This window comes from Melampsora larici-populina (genome assembly GCF_000204055.1).
Source record: "Melampsora larici-populina 98AG31 unplaced genomic scaffold MELLAscaffold_2, whole genome shotgun sequence".
NCBI classification, from domain to species: domain Eukaryota; kingdom Fungi; phylum Basidiomycota; class Pucciniomycetes; order Pucciniales; family Melampsoraceae; genus Melampsora; species Melampsora laricis-populina.
In genome coordinates, this window is record NW_006768766.1 from 2,798,342 (window position 1) to 2,822,262 (window position 23,921).

At 41.1% G+C, this 23,921-nt stretch overlaps 2 protein-coding genes across 2 annotated transcripts; both read right to left on the reverse strand.

The window, feature by feature from the left end:
* Nucleotides 1-3,029: 3,029 nt before the first annotated feature.
* On the reverse strand, nt 3,030-4,941 carry MELLADRAFT_115123 (uncharacterized protein; the record flags this gene model as incomplete). Its single annotated transcript, XM_007404565.1, has 7 exons — nt 3,030-3,638; nt 3,713-3,783; nt 3,852-3,884; nt 3,970-4,103; nt 4,170-4,253; nt 4,320-4,503; nt 4,583-4,941. 7 exons carry the CDS (start codon nt 4,939-4,941, stop codon nt 3,076-3,078), a joined length of 1,428 nt encoding a protein of 475 aa, XP_007404627.1.
* A 15,412-nt stretch (nt 4,942-20,353) lies between these two features.
* Nucleotides 20,354-23,719, reverse strand: MELLADRAFT_59235 (uncharacterized protein; the record flags this gene model as incomplete). Its single annotated transcript, XM_007404564.1, has 3 exons — nt 20,354-21,531; nt 21,640-23,171; nt 23,220-23,719. The coding sequence occupies 3 exons, from the start codon at nt 23,717-23,719 to the stop codon at nt 20,354-20,356; spliced, it is 3,210 nt and encodes a 1,069-aa protein (XP_007404626.1).
* Nucleotides 23,720-23,921: the final 202 nt, after the last annotated feature.

The following is a 23,921-nucleotide window of genomic DNA, read 5'->3' on the forward strand; positions in this document are numbered from 1 at the left end:
TGATAAGAGAAAATAGAAGTTATTAAGGAAATGGGAAAAAGTCGAAATTGGTAAACAAGGGTTTACAGGTAGTTTTACATATGTAACAGTAGTATTAGTAATGAATAAAGTTGCCAAGGGTGTTTTTAGGGATTTTCACGGTTGGAGATTACTGTGTAATGTTACAGAAGGCAAGAAAGGCTTAGTAAAAGGTGTGAAAAGTGAAGAAAATAGGTGAAAATAGTCGAAAATGAAGGTTTTCAGCTGATTACATGTGTCAAATGACGTCAGAACATGATAAGTAATAGCTCATTCGACGCAGAATCATCAAATTCATAATGTACAATCTCTAAATCATTAGTAACAGAGGTGTATGACAAAAGTTATAAGGAATCAAAGGATTTGATTACACATCAACAAGATCACAAATCATTAATAACAAGCAATTACATCATTGAAATGCTGAATCATCATAAGATCAAATCAATATTCATTCTAGAACATTCAGAACACAGCATATACACAGCATATACACAGCATTTGATCATAAGAATAGAGATTAGTCATGTTTTACTGGTCAAATTAGTAATAAATCTTATCAGATGATGAATAGAAGATCACATTACATCATAATAATGATCATAATGGGTTGATGAGGTACTGATGGCGAAATTTAGGAATGTAGAGAGTGGTTGAATCATTGGATCAAAGCTGTTTACCAGCATTTTAGTCATCTTTTGGTTTTTTAGATGGTAAAGAGGATTTTTTAAGAGCTGTTTACCACTTTAACAATTTGTATTGATGTGTTCATAAACTTGTGTCTTTTGTGCGAAATTATGTTTCCTTTCTTCTTCATCTCTTACATAGCATTAATCATTTTTATCATTATAAACTTATTAGAGCAGTACTAGGTCACTCAAATCAGCCCTTCATCAGAAGAGAAATTTGTTTTATGTGCTTTATATGACACTGTCATTCTGGAATAATATCAAAAAGATATTGAGCTTATTTTTCAACATTTTGACTCGACTGGAATAACACTTTAAATGTGTTGAGCTTATTTCTCTGGTGCTTTTTATCAAGATACTTTTCTCTTATTATCAAAGACCTGGTTATATTTCTCTGTTATCAGGAGACTTTAACAACAAAGTCCAGTTTGTTAAAGATTCTCAGAAAGAGCAGTCTCAGACACCTTCTTTAGATCTATTATATCTTCAGATTATCCTCTTTCAAAGCACTGTATAGCCCTTGTTGTGCTATAAGTACTACAACGTCTCTTGATATATCTCACCCATTATTGGAGACACACAGCTTTTTTGTGCACACAAACTGTAGATCAAGAATGTGGAATTCAGAATGTCAAGACATTACATGTGTTGGAGAAAAATTGATGATTTTGTTGGTGTTGCAAGGTCACTGTCTCTCTACCTGCCAGTTTTGGACCAAAATTGGGTTTCTGACATTATTTGCATTGTGGTTGTAAAAATATGAAAAAATATGCCAGATGATTGGAATGCACCAAAGGGCCCAACCAATATTTTTTCATATTTTTCTGACCCCTCCCAGATTTTCCATAATTTTCTATGTCTTCTCAATTTTCTAAACTCAGCGGTAAATTTTCAATTTGGCGTAGTGAATCCATCTCTGAGTTCCTCATTATCTTGCGAAAAGAAATCATGCGTGATGTTCTGGGAATTATAAAACATTCCGAGGGGAGGTTCGCCACTTCGTAAGTCCTCTCGTATCACAAGTTCCTTGGCCTTCAACATCCGAGAAAAACCTGGTTAGTATGGAAGTAAACTAGAGTGTCTTTGAGATGCCATCATACTCATTTCACTCACCTCTTGCAGGATGAACGATGCCCATCGTTCCTTTCCACTAACATTATCTTTACATATCAATCGTTTGAAACCATCCAATACTTTGTTTGTCGAGACCCAGCCATATTGTGTGCCCCAGGATCCGCGCCTGTGAGCCACTGTTGGGTCTGTCGAGCTCAGCATGCCTTGTATAAATTTTTTACTATCTAAACCAACTGCGGTGAGGTCGTTGCACGTTTTAATGAGCTTTTCAGCTAGTGAACTAGTGGGAGCTTTGGTTTGTTTTTGAATCAAACTTGACATTCTGACGTCGATTCTTCGTACGGATTGGTAACTTTGGTCTATTTACCTTCCCTTTCCCAATCTCCCTTGTTGACCTTTCATTGCTTACTGATCAACTTGATCAAGGATCGCAGACGTTGAAATTTGAGATCATCTCGTATGTCTCTGTGACAATCTCGCAGCAAGCTCAAATTTCAAAAAATGAAATGATCACGTTTGGAACATTGAGAAAAAAAATACAAAATGAGAGAAATAGAGAAAGTAAATAGACAGAAAGAAAGGGAAGAAGCAGGCGCTGTACGACTGCCGTTTTTTTCCGAGGTAAAGTTTGGGCAAAGGTGGTGGAAATTGAGATTCTAGATTCCCTCTACTAGAATCTCAATCTATCCACGCCAAAAGCCTGACCTACCGTGTAAGTCCCTCGTGCCTCGGTCATCGCTCGCGATGTAAAAACCCCGGTACGAGATTGGACTTAGTTAAGTTTGATCATTTCAGAGGTAACCAAGAGCATATGAAAATGTTTTTTTCTGCACCAAGAAAGTGATGAATCTTATGTGTACAAAAGGCGTAGAAGTATGTCTCAAATTGATTGGAATCTCCTTCAGCAATTGCATATGCATACATGGTCTTCATGGAGGTCAGTTAATCCCGAGGAGTCTTGTTGAAAGGAATAGCCCTGCCTGGAAAAGTGATAAACTCATATTAAGCGGCGATTGTTAATCAAGATAATTTCACAAAATGGGATTTAGCTTCTATGGGTATCACTGTTCCAAAGCTCTAAGAGTGAGGTGGAGCACGAGGATTTGTTGAAAAAAAGCAAATCCTAATTTGAATGAAGATTAAAAATTTGAAATTTAGCTATTTACAGCACAGATGAGAATAAATGAAGGGTACAAATTAAATCAAATGAGAACGATCAGGTGAAAAAGATCAGGTCAAAACAAATATACATGAATGGAATAAAAAGCAAACATAATGAGTGAAATGAGAGTGATCACATGGAGAACTTTTTACCAGTTCTGCCTTTGAGAGACTTGATATACTCTTTGCTAGCCTTTTTCAAACATCTTCCAAGATCCTCAGCCACCACATTTTCATCAAGGTCATGACGTAAAGCAACGTCTTCGGGAACCCATTCCCGGAAAGAACGGATGAGTTCAGATATCATGGCTGGTGTGGGTATATAGGATGGGGTCTGATAATGGTCCGATTGAGGCTTGGCAGGGAATGAAGAGCGATCAAGTTGGGAGCAAACCGAATAAAGATGAGCCAAGATAGGCTGAAAGACATTCGGACGGGATTTTTGAACATTGAAGATGTTCACAGAGGTTTCTTCGCGGTCTTGACCGGATGTAGCCATCGCGGTAGCATCCTCAGTGACCTCGGTGACCTCTTGGGTCTCTTGAGTCTCTTCAGTGACGGGGAAGTCTTGCGGTACCTCTGGTTGAGCTTTTCGACGTCTGAATCGGTTCTTCAAACTCTGTTTTTTCTTTTTTGCCTTCACCGGCTTGTTTCCCCGATTATTGGCGCGAGCAAGCGTGCCAACCTTACGAGCACCTGGATCGGCAAGTCAATGTTTAGCGTGTCTGATGATCGCGAGCACTAAAAAAACTGCTGGAAGATGAACTCACCATTGACTTGTAAGGTAAAGTACACAAGGTTGATCTCGAATAGAAATAAGGGCACAATACAGAAGAAATCGCTGGAAGGATGGGACACCCATATTAGCTCATTGTCTTTTTGAGTATTTTCTCAAGAAAATTTGCTTACATAGCAGCTGTGACTGGTAACAAGAAGGCAGAACTGGGGAAAAAAGTCAAGCTCAGTCGACTTTCATGGAACCGATGATTTATGGAGCGTAGAATATATTGGTAAATCATGGTCTCACATTGTGGTCTTCACGACAGCCCGCTTTCGCGTCATGTTGAGAATCTTGTCGAGTCCATCTTTGATTTCCTCTGCGGTACGAGGCGGTGCATCACGGCGAACTTCGTCTATTTCATGAGGGTAGACGATAGTGACCTACATAAGTATGAAAAAACTGTCAGATGAGCTAAAAGATAATTCAGATATTTGAGTTTTACATACGTATCCAATCTTCTTTCCAGGTGGAAGACGACCAAGAGTTTCAATGTTGCTGTCAGGTAACCACTTGATGAGTCTCGTCGCAGTCTGTAAATAATTACAATGCGTGTTACTTATTAAGAAAAGAGAGGATTTGAATCTCATGGGACTTACCCTAGTAGCACCTCCCTTGAATCTTTGCCAACCAGATGGCTCTTTGAGTTTGCCTTTCTTGATGTCGGCTCCCTCTTGGACTTCCTCCTGCCACTTGCGCTCTACCTTTTTGATAAGCCCTTCTTTGCCGCGCTTCCCATCTGGACCGACTGGAGGCTTTTGATACCCCGCTCGAGGAAAAGAGCTGTGTACACGGTGATAAGATGAGATTGTCAGATGAAGGAACCGTTATCAACACACCACGGAAACGCGCTAGAGCTTACTATAGTAAGAAAAGAGGTGTCTTTTTGGTGCGCTGAACATGAGGCGCGGGTTCTGGAAAAGGGATTGCGAAAAGGATGCTCGGTAAGGGACCCTTAGTCGCTGCAAGATCAAGACCTTGGTTTGCTGAGGTGTTCCCCGAAGCGGGACGATCGACATCCATGGAACGCATTCGACTTTGCTCTCCCTGAGATTCTGAAGCTAGTTGCGACTTTTTAGGGTGTTTTGGAGGGGGCGGAAAGTAATTTGGAACAGGAATCGAGGAATAATCGATGGTCTCGGGCACGCTTCTCTTGGGGTCTGGACCGCTCGTTCGTTGTTCCTCGATCTCGGTCATTGGTAAAGAGGTGCTGGCGTTCATATTGATCAGGATTATAAGGAAGTTTTCAAGTATACAATGTTCGATAGGTAGAAAAGAAATGAGATATGGTGAGGAATATGCCGGGCTTGTTAAAGGGTTAGATCAATATATATGTGATGAAGCGTGGTGATTACCTTCCTCTTTGGTGAACAAATCCTTCAGAGACCAAATCGCAGGGCAGCTACCAGTTTCTATTTGAAATTCATGGGCGCAGTAAAATCTCATAAATCTGGTTTGATCAAGTCACCTAAGATTATGCAACGGATGTTGGCGCGGCTTAAAGCAGAGTAGACTTCGAATTCGCTCCAGTGCATCTGAGCGTGCCTGGTTATCGAATGCAGGCAACGAAGTGAAGTCATGACCAGACCAATATTACAGACAATTGTGCGAAAGGTGACATCGTCGCCACCAGGCGAACGCGGAGCCATGAGCTTGTCGTGGCTCGGGTGACTGATAACTCCACCGGTGGATGAGCTTGGATGACTCATTGAACTTTATTAACAAACCTTACATGAACAGCATGTGTCAGTCTACACAGCGTATCCGCAAGACACGTCTGACTTTTTTTCGCCTTGCCTTCATGTGCCGGCTCTTTTTTGAACGCAGATTGTTCTGCTTCTTGGGCTACGAGAATATTCTGCCAGTCAAGCCTGAGCATGCACTGTATTACTCAGACTCTTGTAGTGCAATCGAGTATGTGTTGTAGACTCACGTGACTTACACGACTGCGGCACAGACTTTCTCACGCTGTTGCTAACAAAACTTTGTCAGATCTCGATTTCGAGATTCCACAACTTTGTGGAATCTTACTATTCTTGTTGCTTATGCGTTTTCTCATTTTTGTCTATTCACTATAGGTACTTAACTATACAACTTTGTGGAATCTTACTATTCTTGTTGCTTATGCGTTTTCTCATTTTTGTCTATTCACTATAGTATGTGCGTGACAAACTGTCACAGGTCGAGATGTGACAGATTGTCACGATATATACGAGTGCACTTCGAGAGTGTGAGAGCATCTGCACCCGGCCGTGCAAAACAGACCGGATTGGTATGACTTCAATTTTGATTTGGACAGCAAATAAGGCTGATTGTGCAATTTGTGTGAAAAACAATAAAACCACAGCATTGTGTGCCATGGATCTCCAGAGAGTATGAGTATGAACCCTTTCAGCTGCAAGGGCAAGGTTGGGGAGTGATGGATGAGGTGGTCTGATTGGTTCTCCAAGGACACCAAACTGTCCAGACATGTTTGAGTCAACAGCCTTGTGTCATGTGGATGGTTCAAAGTGCTGAATTTGGGAGGTACACCAGGGGGTAAATGTCCTCTGGTTATTGAAACATTTTCAGTATTTTGGTGACCAGCATTGACCAGAACCAATAAGAAACATGTTTGGTTGCAACACATCTTTTTGTGATTGAATCTCACCTGATAGTTTAGGGATGCAAATGGGGTTGAATATGTCCCATCAACCCTGGGCCAGCAACGCAGCTGTTGCGCACTGCGCTGCTGGTACGTTGCGGAAATTACACGCCGCACCGTTGCGCAAGCTCTATATAATTGTTGCGGGTCGAGGTGACCCGCAACAAAGTCCTTGAAATTGATGTTTTTTTCTGACCGCAACAGCACTTGTTGCGTTGCGGTCCACAAAAGCGCCGGTTTTTGAGGCTTTTTGGCGCTGTTGCGCTTGTTGCGTTGCGCGACGGGTGAGCCGGCGTGCAACTCGGCTTCTCTATTTCATGTTGCGGTGCTAGGAGCAACGTAACACAGGTTGTGGCCTGTATGCTACGTGTTGCAGATCAGCGCAGCCGGAAAAGCCTTTGTTGCGCCGTGCTGCGTTGCTGGCACAGGGTTGGTCCCATCTGAAAACATATCAGAAATGTGTCAACTGAAATAAAAATGGCATGTTTCTGAAACATCTCAAAAACAATTTGGGTGCAGTGACTTTTACCCCCTGGTGTATATACAGGACAAATATTTCATACCCATTGAGGGGTCCCAGCAATGTACAGCAAAATTTGAGCAAAACAGCCTGATCACCTGAGCACTACCAAAATTGTCAATTGAAGGAATCTGAAGGAATAGGTTGACCTGAGATGTTACAGATGGCATCTGAATAGGGGACCCAGCTTATATGGTTGTTGTGAGGTACGCGTAGCGCAAACTGCAAAGCGGTGGCGCAACAAAAAATGCATTACATCTGTGAGATGCTAAACTAGAATCTAGAACGGAAATGTAAGAGAGAAATAGAAGAGAAAAACATCAGCCCCTATGGGGTGGCCTGTGGCAAAAACTACAACTACCCTTAAACATAACACACTTTCTGAAATGAAAGATATACTATAAAATAAAAAGACAACTCACTTCCTAAAATACAATTATATTATAAAATAAAGCCTTTGGAATGAGTGATAATAATGAGGTAAAAAAGAAACATAATAAGAAATAGTAAACTAAGAGACATGAAAACAGAAAAAGAAACTAATATATGAGAAGATAAGTTTTTTTTTCAAACATAAAAGGTGGGGGTGGGTGGGAAATTGAAAAGTCAGAAAAATAAACTCAATTGATAGTATTGTATCTGTATTGACAGATGATGATGATGTGGGAGAAGAGATAGATGGAGTGGGAGGAAACACAGAGGTCAAGTAAACCTCTGTATTGTGTTCAACCTAACCAAAACATGGTTAGACCACAATAGTTTTCCTTCTGCTCTCTACTGGGAAACAAGCTCAGTTATATGAGCTGTTTCTGGAAACAATTGTGAGTATTCATTTGCTCTGCCTTCTCTTTTTGCATCTCTGTGTTACCTATTCAACTTGGTTAATAGAGCACCAACCACGAAGAAAACAATCCTTTTTGGAGAATTCAGGAAAGTGTACAATGCTCACCTGTATGCAAGCATTGATCTTGGCCCCTGTGATGTGTGGATATAGATCAGCATGAGCCCTGCTTGCTTGGGAGCGGGGACAAGCAAGAATCTACCCCAAGCACTTTTTGAAAATGCTTCCTGGCTTCCAAGCCTCCCCCTCCCCGCCGGGGATCTCTATGTACGTCTTCAGACCGTTCCCTGCCACCAAAAATGGCGGCCCTACCAAAATATTGGTTCCCCATTGAGTGTTAGCCAGTAGAGCCTGCTAGAGCAGAAAATGTTTGTACATTCTTTTTATGAGTGAGTTCCAGCTCATTTTCTCCTTTCTTAGGCAAGTGTTTCAATGTATTTGCCTTCCTATGAACTGTTATTAGGTCTTTCCCACCTTTAAATTCTTGGTATCTGCCCTCAATAGCATACATTTCTGCTATGATTATGGTAGCTTGGTTCCCCAATAAAAACCGGGGATCCTCATACCCCAGCCCAGCTCCTGTTCTGTTGGAGTTGATACGGGGCCGGGGGGGTGAGATAACAAGCCCAAGGCACCGTACCAACGGTACAGAAGCCGGAGATCCCCGAGCATGTGGGTAACGGGGCTCATGCTGAGATATATATAATGAATATGTGTTGTAGAACTTATAACCCGACAAGGGTTATACAGAGCGTGAAGGGGATAGTCTACCAATAAAAGACTAGTAGAAGATGTCTATGGACTGCCCTCCTAAAACAAGACAATAAGAAGGTGAGACTCTGTTGAATTGAGTACTGATAAGGCACCAGAGAAAAGTATCTTTACAGATCCAAAAGCACACAGATTTTAACTCAAAAGCACAATTTAATTTCTCTTAACACTGCTATAGTGTTATTCCAACATGATAACTAAGAAGATAAAGCAATATCTTTTTGATATCATTCCCAATAAGTCTTTTTTACTATAACACTAAAGTAAACTTCTCGGTATGGCTGTAATAAAGGGTGTATTTAAGTGACAAGGTACTGCTAAAATAAGTTTATAATGATAAAAAAAATGATAAATGCGTAGATGATAAAGAAAACAGATGAACAACAATCCCAAAATCATCCATGAGTATATATATTAATGTGTTACTATAGTGCATGGAGGCAAATCGTTGTCAAATTCAAAAGAAGGCCCGAAACAACACTGGGTAAGCTGAGCTATCCGTAGCTCGTGCGCAGCAGTTTTCTGCACCAGCTCCGCTCCCCTGGGAGCGTAGCTCTTTGGATGAGCACACAGTTGCGCTACGGGGCCCGGGAAAAAGTTCATTTTTTAAAACCGCTACGCTCTGGCCAGCAAAGCACCGTTATCCGGCACCGTTAGCTCTTGTGCCGGGGTCAGAGCCCAATTGGGTATGATACATCATCATGTGTGATGGAACATCCAGATTGGGCACTTATGCGCCACCCCCTCTTGCTAAACAATCACAAACCGACGCACATACCCCATCTGGCCTATATACTGTTGCATGAGGCCTAACCCACATGCCAGGGATTTGATGGCCACCCAAATACTGGATTGTGGAACTGGAATCCAAATATATTTGATGGTACGCAAGGCAGGAATTTTCCCTCTCCCTTTTTCATCATCTTCCTCCCTCATTGTTCTCATTTTAATACTATTATTCATCTTATTCATAATACTAATCCTTTTATCCATCGTAATCACCGTTTCTTAAAATCAATTTCTATCATAAATATAGTCTATCATGTCCTCAGTCATCTCTAAACCTCTGTCGCAGACTCGCACACAAACCAGAAACCCTGGAATGATTGCCCCAAGTCCCGATTCACGTCGTCGTATTTCGATCAAAAGCATCATCACAGCCAAGACTCAAACCAAACAAAAGCAAAAGACCAGTTCTACAGTCACAATTGTTACCACTGATGAAGAATCTGGATCCGAAGCAAGCTTGGAATCTCCGATCGTCAAAAAGAAGCAGAAAAGCAAACCTAAGAAGAAGCCATCCAAAGTCAATTAGGTTAGTTACAGTCCTATCTGAATAGTGTCCACTTTTTCTAATATGTTCTCTGTTTCTTACACCTTGAACCACTCCTTGAACCAATAGCATGCGCCCGGAAACGTCATCAGAGAAATTATGCGAGCCGATTCAGACAAAGAGAATCAAAAGATCAAAGCAAAAAGACGCAAGCTTGACAAACCCGACACTGAGATTGCCAAACTCAAGGATTACTACGAACCACCATTCCACGGTGTGAACAAGAAAGGAGTATCTGATGTGTGTTTCTCTTGTTTTTTATATTCGTCTTGTCATGATTAAGCAAAGATTTAACATCTTCTATTCTTCTGATCTCACTCCAGGACCCAACTAAGGCCCCACTCTCGTACCCATGTTGCTTCTGCCCGAGAGACAATAAAGATCCAGTCAGAGTCAGTTTAAGCAACCTCACTGGCAATCTCCGAGTCCATCGAGATGGATCTACTCAAGACGGCCGATCGGACGTTGGCTGCCCTGGTTGACTCAGGGCTTGAGAGCAAGATCCTTTACTTGCCCCCCCCTCAGTTGCCAAAACTCGTAGGGAACTTGCCAAGTCCAAGGGCCCCATGGACCCTTTTGTAATTTCTACCCCATCCACCACATTCTCCAACCTTACCCTAAATCAAATGGTGTGCACTTGGCTCATCCGCCAAGAACAACCGTGGAGTAGGGTTGAAGATGCTATCCTACAAGGTATGGTCCAATACCTTCAAAAGGACGCACACCTGTATGGTCAACGGTGGGCTGCTGACGAGGCCAAACAGATCAACTTATCCCTCAAAGAGAATGTAATCTTGGAATTACAGGTAAGAAATCGTTTGACTGATACTATTACAGTTGCGGTGACTGATCTGGTTTTGAAATTGTGTTTTAGGGTCTCAACTCAAAGTTCAACCTGGTTCATGACAGCTGGACCACAAAGGGAAACTGTCATGCATTCATTGGTGCGGCAGTCACCTTTATTGATGACAACTGGAAGTATCGATCCCGTCACCTTACTCTCAAGTTAATTGTATGGCATCACCACGGCCCTTGGCTTGCCAAACCAATGGTCAACATTTTGGTTAAGCACGGGCTTTTTCAAAAGATAAGTAAAGTTCCTTGACTTAAATCCTTATGTTTTTTCAGTGCACTGATATCATTTGTTTATATTATTACATGCTCAGTCAGACGACCAATTCTGGGTCAAATAACAAGACCATGGCTCAAGAAATGCACAGACAGTTTGCAGCCAAAGACAACCACTCTTACAAGTGGGACCCAAACAGTATGCATGTGTTTTGTTTTTGCCACAAGATTGCCTTAATTGTGAATGCAGGCTTGGCAGCCTTAGGTGTGAAAGCACCTCCACCTAGGAAGGCGAAGGAATGCAATCAAGGTAATTTCCCCACCATTTTCAAAAGTATCACTGAGGAAGAAGAAGACCTCCCAGTAGCACCACCAATCAATCCAAAACAGCCTCCCCGATCCAATTCGGCATTCAAAGATCACGACCCTGAGCACGACTTACAAGACCTGGAAAATCCACCAGTAGTAGTTGCTGACCTTGATGACGAGAAAGAGTGGGACTTAGCTGATGCTGAAGACAAGTCTTGTCCTCAACTTGCAATCAAATAGAATGAAGTGCAACCCACGCACTGTCGAGAAGCAAACCATGTGGATTATATTCTGCGCAAGGTAAGTTAAACTTTCTGTCACATTGTGTAAATTATTGTTTTTGATTCCTTTTCTCTTGACAACAAGGTGGACTTCATTGTTCGTCGAATCACTCGGTCTGCGGCCTGGCGCAAGGAATTTGAAAGAGTAAGTAAGCAGAAAGGTTTTAGTGGCTTGCTCATAGCAGGATATGGAATCAGATGGAATATCAAATATATTAGCCGTCACAAAGCGTGGCTTGCCCAAGATGTTAGTTCTTTTAATCTATCATATCATATCTGCACATAAAATGACCATAAACTGATCTTTACTTATCTTTCTTTACTTTAAGGTCATCAATCAATTATGTCGAGATGACTTGAATATAGTCCATGCTAAGAATTGCCCCGCTTGTCTGAACAAGAAGCCCTACGGTTATCTCCATGAATTGGAAATGACTACCTCTGAATGGGCTCAAGTTCGCAAGATTAATGACAAGCTTGAGGTAAGTGTAGTGTATTCCTTCATTTATCTTCTCTTCTTGTCTCGTCTATCATCTTATCCTAATTTCACACATGACTCTGACTTCGTTTCCTGGACTTCCAAGCCCTTCTTGAAGATGACCCTTGCTATGGAAGGCAACGGTCCGACAGGTTGCATGGTTATTCCCCAATATGTGGAGCTGCGTAACTCTCTTGAAAAGAAGATTCAGCCGCTCAGCACCACCGATGGAATCTATCCAATGCTGGCAAAGATGAAGGAAAAGACTATCGACTACCTCAATGAAGCCCTTGGGTGCGAGACCCTGGTCATGGCAACAACTCTCCATCCTTTTTTCCGACTAAGATTCTTTGTGAAATGGTTTGGAGTGGATCATGCTGTCACTATGAAAGCAGAAGCAACCCTCCGACGTCTGCATCGGGGGTACGAGCTTGCAACACCTACTGGAAACAAACCGACCACCTCTCAACAAGCCAAAGCCTCAAAGAATCCTGTGACTTCCTCCCCCAAGCCTGATATATTTCTCAGTGACTCAGAATCAGAACCCGAAGTAGAAGAGTCCGACAATATAGCTTTAAAAAATTATTTACGAGGTACTGATAAGATGAAAGCGGAGGATTATGATGTTCAAGATTGCAAATCTAGTCTGGAATGGTGGAAAGTGAGTTTTTTCTCAATCTTTCATTTTACTTTTGACAATTAGATTGATAAACTTTTGACAATTAGATTGATAAAATCAATGTCCATTCAAACATTTCTTAGGTACATGAAAGGAGCTATCAAGTGCTTGCGCGCATGGCCAAGGACTACTTGGCATTGACCGGATCTTCTTGCGCCGCGGAACGCATCTTTTCATGCGCATCAGATGTGTGCTGTTTGAGTCAAGGTAGCTTGATAGCTCAAACAATCAAAATGCTTGTGTCAAGCAGATTATGGTTGAGAGAAGGTGTGGACCTAGGTATAGGATTTGAAGACCTTGTGAAGGTTTTCAAGATGATGGGAATTGCAATGAATTGAAAAGACTTTATTGGTTTCTTTCAATTTCATTTTTTACATTTTATTTATTTATTGTGTTCTTTACTTTCATTAAAGAATGTTCAATCTACAGTTCTCTACACTCGTTATAATTGAAGACTTTTTAATTCACACTTTCTCTACACTCATTTTACTACATCTTACTTTAATCAATTCTCTTTTGTTCACTTGTCTTTCAACATCAAGCTACGGCTTTTGGCTGTGTAGCTGGAGCTGTAACGGTTGGCGCAGCGTGCCTCCCACAGTCTGCAAACACAGCTGTTAACGGCCGTAGCGCAGCTCATTGGAGCTGCGCTACGGGGATTTAGTCTATAGATTATGCATAAAAGAGCTGCGTTAACGAGTTAACACGGCAAGATAGGCTAAGAAACAGCTGCACTCACGGTTAACTGGCTCGTAGCGTGTCGCAGCGCAGCTTACCCAGTGTTGCCTGAAACAATTGCTACACCTCAAAACCTATTGTATAAACAAGCCGCTTGGAGTTCTGGAATGCTCTCATCAAGCGCATTCCATGCATATCTTTTTGGTTATTTTTTTAAAAAAGAGTATATCTATATCCACTGTAAACATCATTCAACTTCCCCAATTTGGCAGAGGAAAATGATTAATAGTACAGTTTTTCATAAAAGAATCTAATACTGCACACCTGGGCCATTTCACCCACACTACATATGTGCAGCAAGCTAAGTCAATAGTTGTCTATCATGTACATACAGGTCTGCTCAGTTTTTTGCCCATCAGAATAAATAAATCACATGTTATACCACATGTAACTTTTTCGACTTTGAAATTTTTTTCCCAAAAATTCACTACATATAATTCTGTAGCTGCTCAGGCAATATTGTTGAAGCTATGTCTTAGTAACAGAAAGTGTGTTACATGCAGTTGAGTTGATGAGATCACACCAAAACATTGAGTCAGTGTATGTAGTCAATCTTTTGGAAGCTTTTTTCAATCTGAAAGAAGTTACAGCATGTATTACATATGAATAACTTGTCCTGATGAGCAGATAACTGAGCAGAACTGTATGTACATGATAACCACATATTCACTGAGCCTGCTACACATATGTAGTGTGGGTGTAAACCTATTGTATAAACAAGCTAGACCATTTTATGACAAATCATACTCCCAATCATTTTTCCCTGCCCACTTGGGGAACCCGAAGAATGTCTGCAGTGATCAAGACATCACGTTTTTCGCATTTTTCTCAGGTTTTGGACTGCTCTCATCCAGAGCAATCCCTGCATATCTTTTTGGAGAAAAATAATGCATATCTTTTTGGTTGTTTTTTCAAAAGAGTATATCTATACCAAGACATCACCTTTTTAAAAAAAATCCAGCTTTTGGAATGCTCTCATCCAGAGCAATCCCTGCACATCTTTTTGGAGAGAAATAATCATTTCTTGTTTTTTTTCTGAAGAATCAATCTTCTTTGGCAAATGTATTTTATCTCCGTGAGTTTTTGTCATAGGAAGTTGAGGAAAAGAACAACATGTAACCCAAGAGCTTGTTGACTTGGGACAGTAAACCAAGCTTGAGTTGAATGAGCAGCAAACGATATCAATGATAAAACTAGAATCCAACCAGATTGGACAATCTGAAATTTGAGCTGACGGGGCCAAAAGGGCAAATTATCAAGTATTTACCTGTATTTACTTGATCCCAAATTGCCAAGGTCTTGCCTCCACGCACTATACAACACTTCACAACAATACATATTGGTAATTTAATGACACAGTTCTTAATTCAAAGCCTGTTCCTCCACTTGACAATTAGTATACCAGGATAGTTTGTAGTTTAGAACCCTATGAGATCTTTTTTGCCTTCACCCGTGGCAACCCCTCTGCAAGAATCTCAAAGGGGATATACCAAATGGGAACATGGATTGGGGACGCCCAGGAGACTCAGTGGGGATTGGACAGAAGAGTGCTGTTACACTGAAGAAAATGATTGAAAGTGAGCAATAAGAAAAGCAATGCATGAGCTTTAGAAAAGCAGGAGCGTTTGAAGGTATTTTGTGTCAAAGAGGGTTATAAAACAAAGAGTAGCAACCAACAAAGCAAGCCTGTGGTTGGGTTATGGATTGGGGAACCATGGTCTTGTTAGTGAAGAAAGAACAATGAGGTAACTGTAGCCAGAAAAAGTAATAGGAAGGGTGTGCCATGATCTGCAGTTGTTAAAGGCTTTTGAAGAGCATGAGACTTTGAAAACAATTGCATACCATAAAGCACTGTACAGTGAAAAGGTATTTAGGGTAAGGGAGAGGGATGAAAGGCTTTTAAAATTTGAAAAGCAAAATCCTGTCGATCACGTAATCAGCTGACAAGCAGCAGGAAAGTAGGAAGAGAAGAAAAAGCAATTGGAATTAAACTTGAGCAAACATTGAAAAAAAACAAGAAAATTTCAATTCTCACCCCAATGTGAGAATCTACTTTTGTCCCTGTGGATATTGCCACTGGAAATGGCTCAAAACCCAACCAGAATCCTCTATTGTTGAACAATGTACTCAATATTGTTACACAGATTTCAAATCAAGTATGAATGATGGTAGATGGTGGGCAAGCAACCACGACCATAGCTTCAACCCTTGTGGCTTCTGAACTGAATGAGGAACAACACTTTCTGACATTTACCTGTCAGCATTGAAGAGGTTCCCAGATGGGAACATTTTTGTGGGGGCTGGATTCCCCTATTGTTACTGTCAGACAGCTTCATGAAAATTTCCCAAGTAGCCATTGTGATATATGTAGTCAGTATTTTGCAATGCTTGTATCAATCTGAACAATGCTACATAATGTATTACATTTGATTTGCTTATCCAGGTGGGCAGATAGCTGAGCCAACCTGTATGTAGCTGCTAGCTAAGGATTTACTCAGTCTTTTGCACATATGTAGGATATAATTTATGACTCAGATGTTCAGTCAAATATGGGTTGATGACCCATTCTACTCTGAATCATGTTCCCAGCCTAGGGCTTTTTCCCACCAAGGAGCCTATTTAATTCTGGAAGTGCTTTGCCCTTTTGGTTGGGTATAGACAGCCTATGTGGTTGTCCATATCTGAAGGGTCAAGGTTGGATTTTACACAAGGCGGAAACCATACAGGTTGCTTACAAGGCCTGATGCATTGGGTTTTTCACATGGAATTGTCAAACAACCTGTATTTTGGTTTGTAAAAGGCCCAGTGCTGATGCTCTGAGTAATACAAAAAATGAGTGACAGAATGATCCCCCTGAGGCTAAAAGATCAAAACTTGCTAAAAGCAGGTGTGGCTAAACTTATCCAAGTCAAGAACAGCATTATATTATACAGAAAAATTTTTGAATCTTGATATCTGGTTGATAAGGACAAATAAAAGTTATTAGGAAAACAGTTCTTTTTGAAGTCGATAAAGAAGGGTTTCATGGGTAGTTTACATATGTAATGGTGGTATTAGTAATATTTAAGGTTGCCAAGAGGATTTTCTGGGATTTTTAAGGTTATATATGATGATGTAACATTACAGGAGCAAGGCGGTATTAGTAATAGCTGTGGAAATGAGGGAAAAGGTGTGAATTTTGTTGAAAATGGAGGTTTTCAGTGTATTACATATGTCAAATGATGTCAGAATTGAATGGTAGATAGCTCATTCAACGCAGAAGCTTTGATTACACAATTTACAAACTTTAAAACATTACTAATGTGAGTGTGTGAAGAAAGTTTCAAGAGGAATAAGAAATTGGAGTGAGCTTTGAATTTTACACTTACATGCATACATGTAACAACATTTACATCCAAAAATCTTAACTTCACAGCTCAATAACTCATCCATTACTCATCAGAAGTACATGATATGGCACCATCTATTAATCAGTATCACAAGCTCTATAATATGCACCTTAGTAATCAAACATTGGACATCATTTGAACAAACCAGTAACTTCAAAGATAGGTTTTCAGCCAGATTACAAGGAAAGAATCACCTGTAGTCATCATAAGAAGTTCTGTGTGACATCTAATTAAATCATTGATCACTCTTGGCTGTGTAAATTACATCATATATTAGTAACAAACTCATTAAATTGTGCCATCACATGGTTTTGGGGTTTTTTGGTCAAAATTGGTTGGTTTTTGAGGCTGTTGACCATTGTAAGAGTATAGTGCTTGGAGGCAAGACCTTGGCAATTTGAGATCAAGTAAATACAGGGTAATATTTGATAATTTGCCCCTGCCAGCTCAAATTTCAGATCCTTCAATCTGGTTGGATTCTAGTTTTTTTGTCAAAATCATTTGCTGCTCCTTCAACTCAAGCTCGGTTTACTGTCCCAAGTCAAGAATCTCTTGGGTTACAAGTTGTTCTTTTCCTCAGAACTCTGATTGGCTGGTTGATACCATAAGTTTTGAGGTGTAGCAATTGTTTTGGGCCTTCTTTTGAATTTGACAATGATTTGCCTCCACGCACTATATTGCATTCCTCTTGGAAAACTTTGTAGTTGTGCAAAGCGGAGGTAGCAATTGTTGAAATCAAGTGGCTGTAGTGGGCGGGCCCACCTATTCTCTAGTTTAAGTCTCAAGTACAGTACACAAATAGGATTTTTATTTGTTTTTTTCCAAACCTCAATAACTCAGTCAATTTATATGAGAAAGGTTAGAGCATCCACTATTGTTGCAGCAAAAGTTTTGATAAATTTTTCACAGTACTGATTTGAGATGGTAAATTAGGCACAGACACATGGAAATCCACTTTTGTCTCAGTAAATACCATTCTGTTCAATATCTAGTGTACAGAAAAGACTCTGTCCCACTATTGTGTGTTCAGGTATGTTGTGTAAAAAATCTTCAAATTGCAAATCATCAAGTTGAATTTTTCTTGTTTCTAAACACTCAATCCAAAAACAAATTTGAAAAAAAAATGAAAACAAATGATTTGACACCAGGGGGACTGAATACAACTGGGAAACAGTACCAAAATGTGATAGGTACAAAGGAAAAGAGTATGTTCAATACTTATGTTGAGACTTGGCATGAGAAGTTAGGTGTATGATGATCAAGAAGCAAATAGGAGAGGTATAGTCAAAACTTTGATTTTTGAGAGTGGTGGTGAGATGTTCAACTTGGTAAAGTCCAGTAGCTTTGTGGATATGGTATTACATATTCTGTTGGTAACTGACCCATAAAATTGTGATAGCAGACAACTATCCTTTTGACAACAAATTGAAATTATCTTGAAAACATTTTGAAGTCATGGGGTGCATTGTCCTGCCAGTGACCACTTGTTGAGTACTGTGTCTAGACCCCAACACCGTGCAATGCTTCATAACCGTCATTTGGAGGAGAATGGCAGGAGAATACTCAAGGAATTTAGAGAGGAAGTACTTGACCTCACAAGGAATTTTTGCACTCTTTACACCACTGTGGGCAAAAAAGAAATTCTGAGTCAGGAGCCTCTCACCTTTCTCCTCACTTTGTGCTCTTTGTGGTCTCACATACAACTCTTGTGTACATGTTTGCAGTCCCTGTGGCCTGAGATTTCCGCTGGAACTTGAAGGCTTCCATTACTATCTCTTTCAGGTCACATCTCAATATACACTTTTTGCTCACATTGTTATAAAACACATTTTATTCTTGATTTTTGCTCAGGAATGGTTCAAAGTGTGTTTTTTTGGTATACAACCAATATTGATATACAGTCAACTCTGAAATAACCCATACCACTTGTAACACATACTCTGGCCTAACCCATGTTTTTTTTGGTTCATAATTTTCACTTTTCAGCCCAGAAGACCATTGTGATAACACATACTCTATGAAAACCCATACCTTTTGGGTTCCATAAAAAGGTATGGGTTGTTTCAGAGACAACTGTAAGCAAGCTCCATATATGCATATTGTGATTTAAGCAAGGGTTTCCATGTAATTTTTTTTGTTGTATGTGAGTGCCTAACTAAAATCACATTGCTTGAAGCATAATGATTAAACCATGAGATTGGTGATAATCTTCACTATATCTACCCTTATACCTCACAGTCAGCATATTTGCCTCAGAGCCCAAAATCCAAGGATTCCTCAGATTCTGACTCCGAGTTAACCCCCATCTGAGGATCCAATCCGAGGCAACGGCCAGGGCCAACATTTGCCTCGGAATTAGCCCTCGGGTGCCCTTTTCCTCGGGGGCGCCATCCGAGGACTCCTCAGACGTTTGTCTCCGAGCCAAATATGCCGGCAGTGACTGAATATTTTCTCATGTACACAAGCATAATTCTCACAAGAGAAGGAGATTATGCTGTTATGGTGTTGATAAGTCCAACTGCTGATCAGTACCATTTTGGCTTGTTTGGGCCAGATTGAACTTGGGAGTCTTACAAAAGTAATCAATAATCTTTAAATTTTCAAAATGTAAAAGCAACCACACTTGTTCATGGTATATAACTTTAGGATCTGTGGTACAGGCCATTTCAATAAGACAATCAAATGATTTTCCAACAACTATTTATATGATGGCAACACTATTCTTGTCTTTGCACTGTAGTACTAGAATTGACAAAAACAAAAAAGAATACAAACAAATCCAAGAGATTGAAGATTTTGGTATGGTTGTGTTTTGGTTGATCAAGTTCAATTCAAGTTAACAAAAATCTGACATAGCAAAGAGATTGTATTGTTTTGGTATTTCTAATTTAATTCTGATTGGTTTGAATATATAATTGATTGATTGACTTATAACAATTCAAAAACACCAACAAGTTGATTAATCAACCTACATATTTACAATCAAAAAACAAAAAACTGAAAATAAAAATGACATTGAATGTTCTTGTTCCTGCTCATATGCTTGTATAGTTTATATTTCATCCAGATTGATTAGCAGGGGTTGATTGTTTAATTTGGTGTTGAGGACTACTTGAGTTGAGTTGAGTTGAGTTTTGTTTTTTCAAAGTTACTGAGGACAATTGAGAATTCAAAAGACAGAGTAAACTAAAAAAAATATTACTTTTTGTAGTGTTTTAATTCAACTTTTCATTGATTTTTGAAATCTTTACCCTTAAAACATATATAATCTCATCTCTCTATACACTTCTTTCCAAGTTGTTTTTTTTCTTTCTGAAAATCAAAATCAAATCTGCTCATGAAGAAAAAAAAAAGATAAAAAGATAAAAAAATAAAACAAATATCTTTTTTTTGTTTGGAAAAAAAATAAACAAAATATTTCTTTTGATCAAACTTGCCACGAAAAAAAACAAAAAAAAACAAAAAAAAGAACAAAAAAACAAACAAACAACAACACATAAAATTGATGATAATAAGCCATAAATAGTTTTTGGAATTTTCTTTTCTTCATTTCTCTTCTCTTCACCTTCAAAATGGATCATCTCATCCATCTTGATTATCTTGATTACCTTGATTATTATTAATACTATTAGTCCCACTATTATTGTTTGTTCCGTTTACAAGATTATTACCAAAAATCGATCTAGTTCCAACACTCCAAATCGCTCCTACAAGTTCTTTGGCCGTTTCTACTGCTTTTCCAATCACACCTCTTTCACCTTCTTCTTGTTCTTCATAATAATTTCCAAATCCAAATTCATCTCCCGATAATCTACGCGTATTTTTTTGTGCTACAAGTGTTTCATCAGCCCATTTCAATGATCCCAATGAGCTTGCACTTCCATTCTTTTTCATCATTAGAGCTGATAAGATCCCATTCGGTGTCTCAACTGATCCCATTAAATCTTTATCATCTTCTTGATCCGCTTCAAATCCAGTAGCTAACTGAGCACTAGCTGGCTTGGGTGCACTGATCACGCAGGGCATTGGAGGCGAAGTCGACTTTTTCCTCAGACTTCCAGCTCTAACAGGAGAGGGATTGGCTCCAGGACTCTTTGTATCATCTGATCCGTTCATCACCAATTTTCCTTTTCCCGAGCTCAAGTCTTCTTGTTCATCTTCTTCTCCAATCGTCACATCTATCAATCTAGATTTTCCTCGACTCAAATTGTCGCCACTTGCGCCTGATCGAGATAAGGAGCTTGAAGAACCCGAAGATCTGGATAATCGGGGTTGGCTCGGACCTCCGGCTCCTACTACACCTATAAGTGACCCGTGCGGACTGACATTGGCGGGAGGACTTTGAGAGGAGGGACTGTTAGATGAATGTCGATAATGATCTGTGGTACTCCGCTCGAAACTTGATGCGGAGGAGCCTCTGGACGAAGATCTACCTCTGGCCATGCGATCAGGGCGCTCGTTGCTCCCGGATATCAAGTTTGGAAGTGATGATGCTGAAGAAGACGTAGGAAGTGGTAGGTTTGTAGACTTATCGGTATGAGGTGGGGTGGTGGAAGATACTGATGAAGCACCATAGGGATGAGAGAGAGGGCTTGAGGTGAGGGAGGAAGACGATGAAGATGCCGAAGAAACCTTTTGGCTTGGTGACTTGAGTTGAGGAACGAGGATTGGACCTTGATGATTACCAAGTCTAGTTTGACTATTCGAACCAGGTGAGCTGACGAGGCCTTTAGTGTTTGATTTTCCAGTCGAGTTGGGCTCTGAATGATGCGAAGGATTGAAATGGAGTGACACGGTTTCGCGTACATTCAATCAGCAAGCTCGCGCTTTGCCGGGCTCGACTTCGAGGGATTCAGATCCCAACTCACCTTCACTTGGGGTACCAGTATCGAAACCATTTTGCGAAGGTCCAGCGAGAGGATGAGATGACAACCGTGGCTGATCATAATCACCCCCAACTCCAAGATCAGGTCCGGAAAAGTAATCAAAACCCATGGCAGTGAATTCCTCCGTGTCATCATCGTCATCAGTTGTCCCGGTCCACTTTGTAGTAGGCACAGTAGATGTATAGTGAGACGAAGTGGATGGGGTGTCATCGCGGGCTGGGGTGGGTATGGGATAAGTGGTTCCGCCAGTCGAAGTGACGGGTCCGTACGTACGTGAGTAGTAACTCGGAGTCGACTGATCAATAACTGATGTTGCAGGATTCTGAAGAGGTTCGGCAGTAGGAGGAATGTCATGGAGACCAGAGCCAGCAGGGGAGGAGGTGACAGTGTACATCGGATAACTTGGACCACCTGATGAGCCTTGAGCCCCGGACCAGATTGGGTCACGGTCATAGACTACCACTGGACTCGGTGCAGGCAGAACCTCACTGCTTTTGAGTGTGGTTGGCGCCATCCGTGCGATAGTATGAGGCTCTGAAAGACTTGGGCTCGGCGTGATCATCGATGACGAACCAACCATCATCGGATGGTCCAGAGTATGAGGCAGGTGACTCGAATATGACGGATACCGATTGGCTGTTACGTTGATGCCAGGGTGCCGAGATGCAGAAGAGCGGAATGTCAAGACATCATCCTCCTCATCGTCGTCATCATCATCTTCCATGATCCCTGGCGAGGCACGCATCCCAGCTTTAGATCGTAGAAGGGCCTTGGATGCATACAACCCTCGTTCTTCCTCACTATCGACTGCAATACACTGTTCAACACGATGTGAAAAGCTAATGTGCTTCTTGGGTTTGGCCGAGTCTTCTGTACCACTACCGCTACTATTGTTCCCACTGTTTCGAAATGCGGTTTTGCGCTTGACTGGCTGACCCACAGTAAGTGCATGACCAGGTACGAAGTGATTGGATTCGCTGTCGTCATCGCCACTGGTAGAGCTGTCGTACCCTACCGTTAAGGTAGATGGCGAACCTTTACCAACGGGGAGATGTTGCCTCAAGTTTACAAGCGTAGAGTCGGATGCGGGATGAGCAATCGAAACCCTTGGGCGTTTGTGGTGACCAGAATCGCTGCCATCTTGCGTGCCATCGTGATCACTTCCACCATCTGATCCAGATTCGCCACTCGCTCCAGCCGGATGAGCTGTGACACCCAAGATTTCAGACAAGCTTCGGTGTTTGAGAATAGGCTTTCCTGGTACTTTTGTTGAACGAACCGAAACAGCAGAACCGCTGCGAGAGGGAAGAGCTGAACCAGAGAGAGAGTTGGCTGACGGTGCTTGACCATCGAGGTTAAACCGATCTTCAAGAGATGACATTTTAGCAGGTGGCACTGGATCGACAGCCGTATGCAAAGGACCATAAAGCCAAGTTACATCGCTGTCCTTGAGCCTGTATGGAAGAGTGCATTGTGATGTAGGTAAGATGATGCCCATATCAGTTTCAAAAATACTATCTCAAGTTGTAAAGGTAAGAATGAAGCAGAGAAAGTCGACAAACCAGTTCAAGGTCTCAGGACTGATAGTTTTCAGATTACTACGTTGTTTGGCCCAAGTGCGCCAACTCGCATTCTCGAGGCGGACTCCATTGGCCATCTCATGTTTATGTCGAGTCATAGCTTTCCAACTCGTCCAAACATCTTTTTCATCCCAATTGTGGCTCAGGTAATCCACACAGATCGAGGGAAGACGAGTCTGAACATCGTTATCGTCCGGCATGGGTGCACGTTCGTAGGGAAGAAGAGCACCTGCGAATGGTGGCATTGAGACATTATAAGGGTATTGAGGGACAACAGTCGAAGCGGAAGAGTGAGAGGTTGATGAGTTATTATTGTTGGAATGGACAACATTAGAAGATTGATGTGAGGAGGCCGAAGGGAGCATTGTCGAAGTGACTGGAACTGGATTCCGTGGGGTGGAATTGGATGAATGTGACTGATTAGGGGAGGAGATGTTGATGGAAGGAGTCGGCAAAGGACCGGTGACAACAGCGGTAGCCATGGAGAACCAGCTTGAGGGTGTTCGATCGATTAGTTGTTCGATAGTTTGAAGGTGGCAAAAGATGAGTAGTTTGAAGCTGAGATGAGGCTGAAAAATGGAGTGGTTTCTAAGATCAATCAAAGAGAAAGAGAAAACCGTATCGGTTGTCAGCACTGAGAAGTAGCGATCGAGAGAAGAAAGTGAAGTAGTATCAGCATATGTG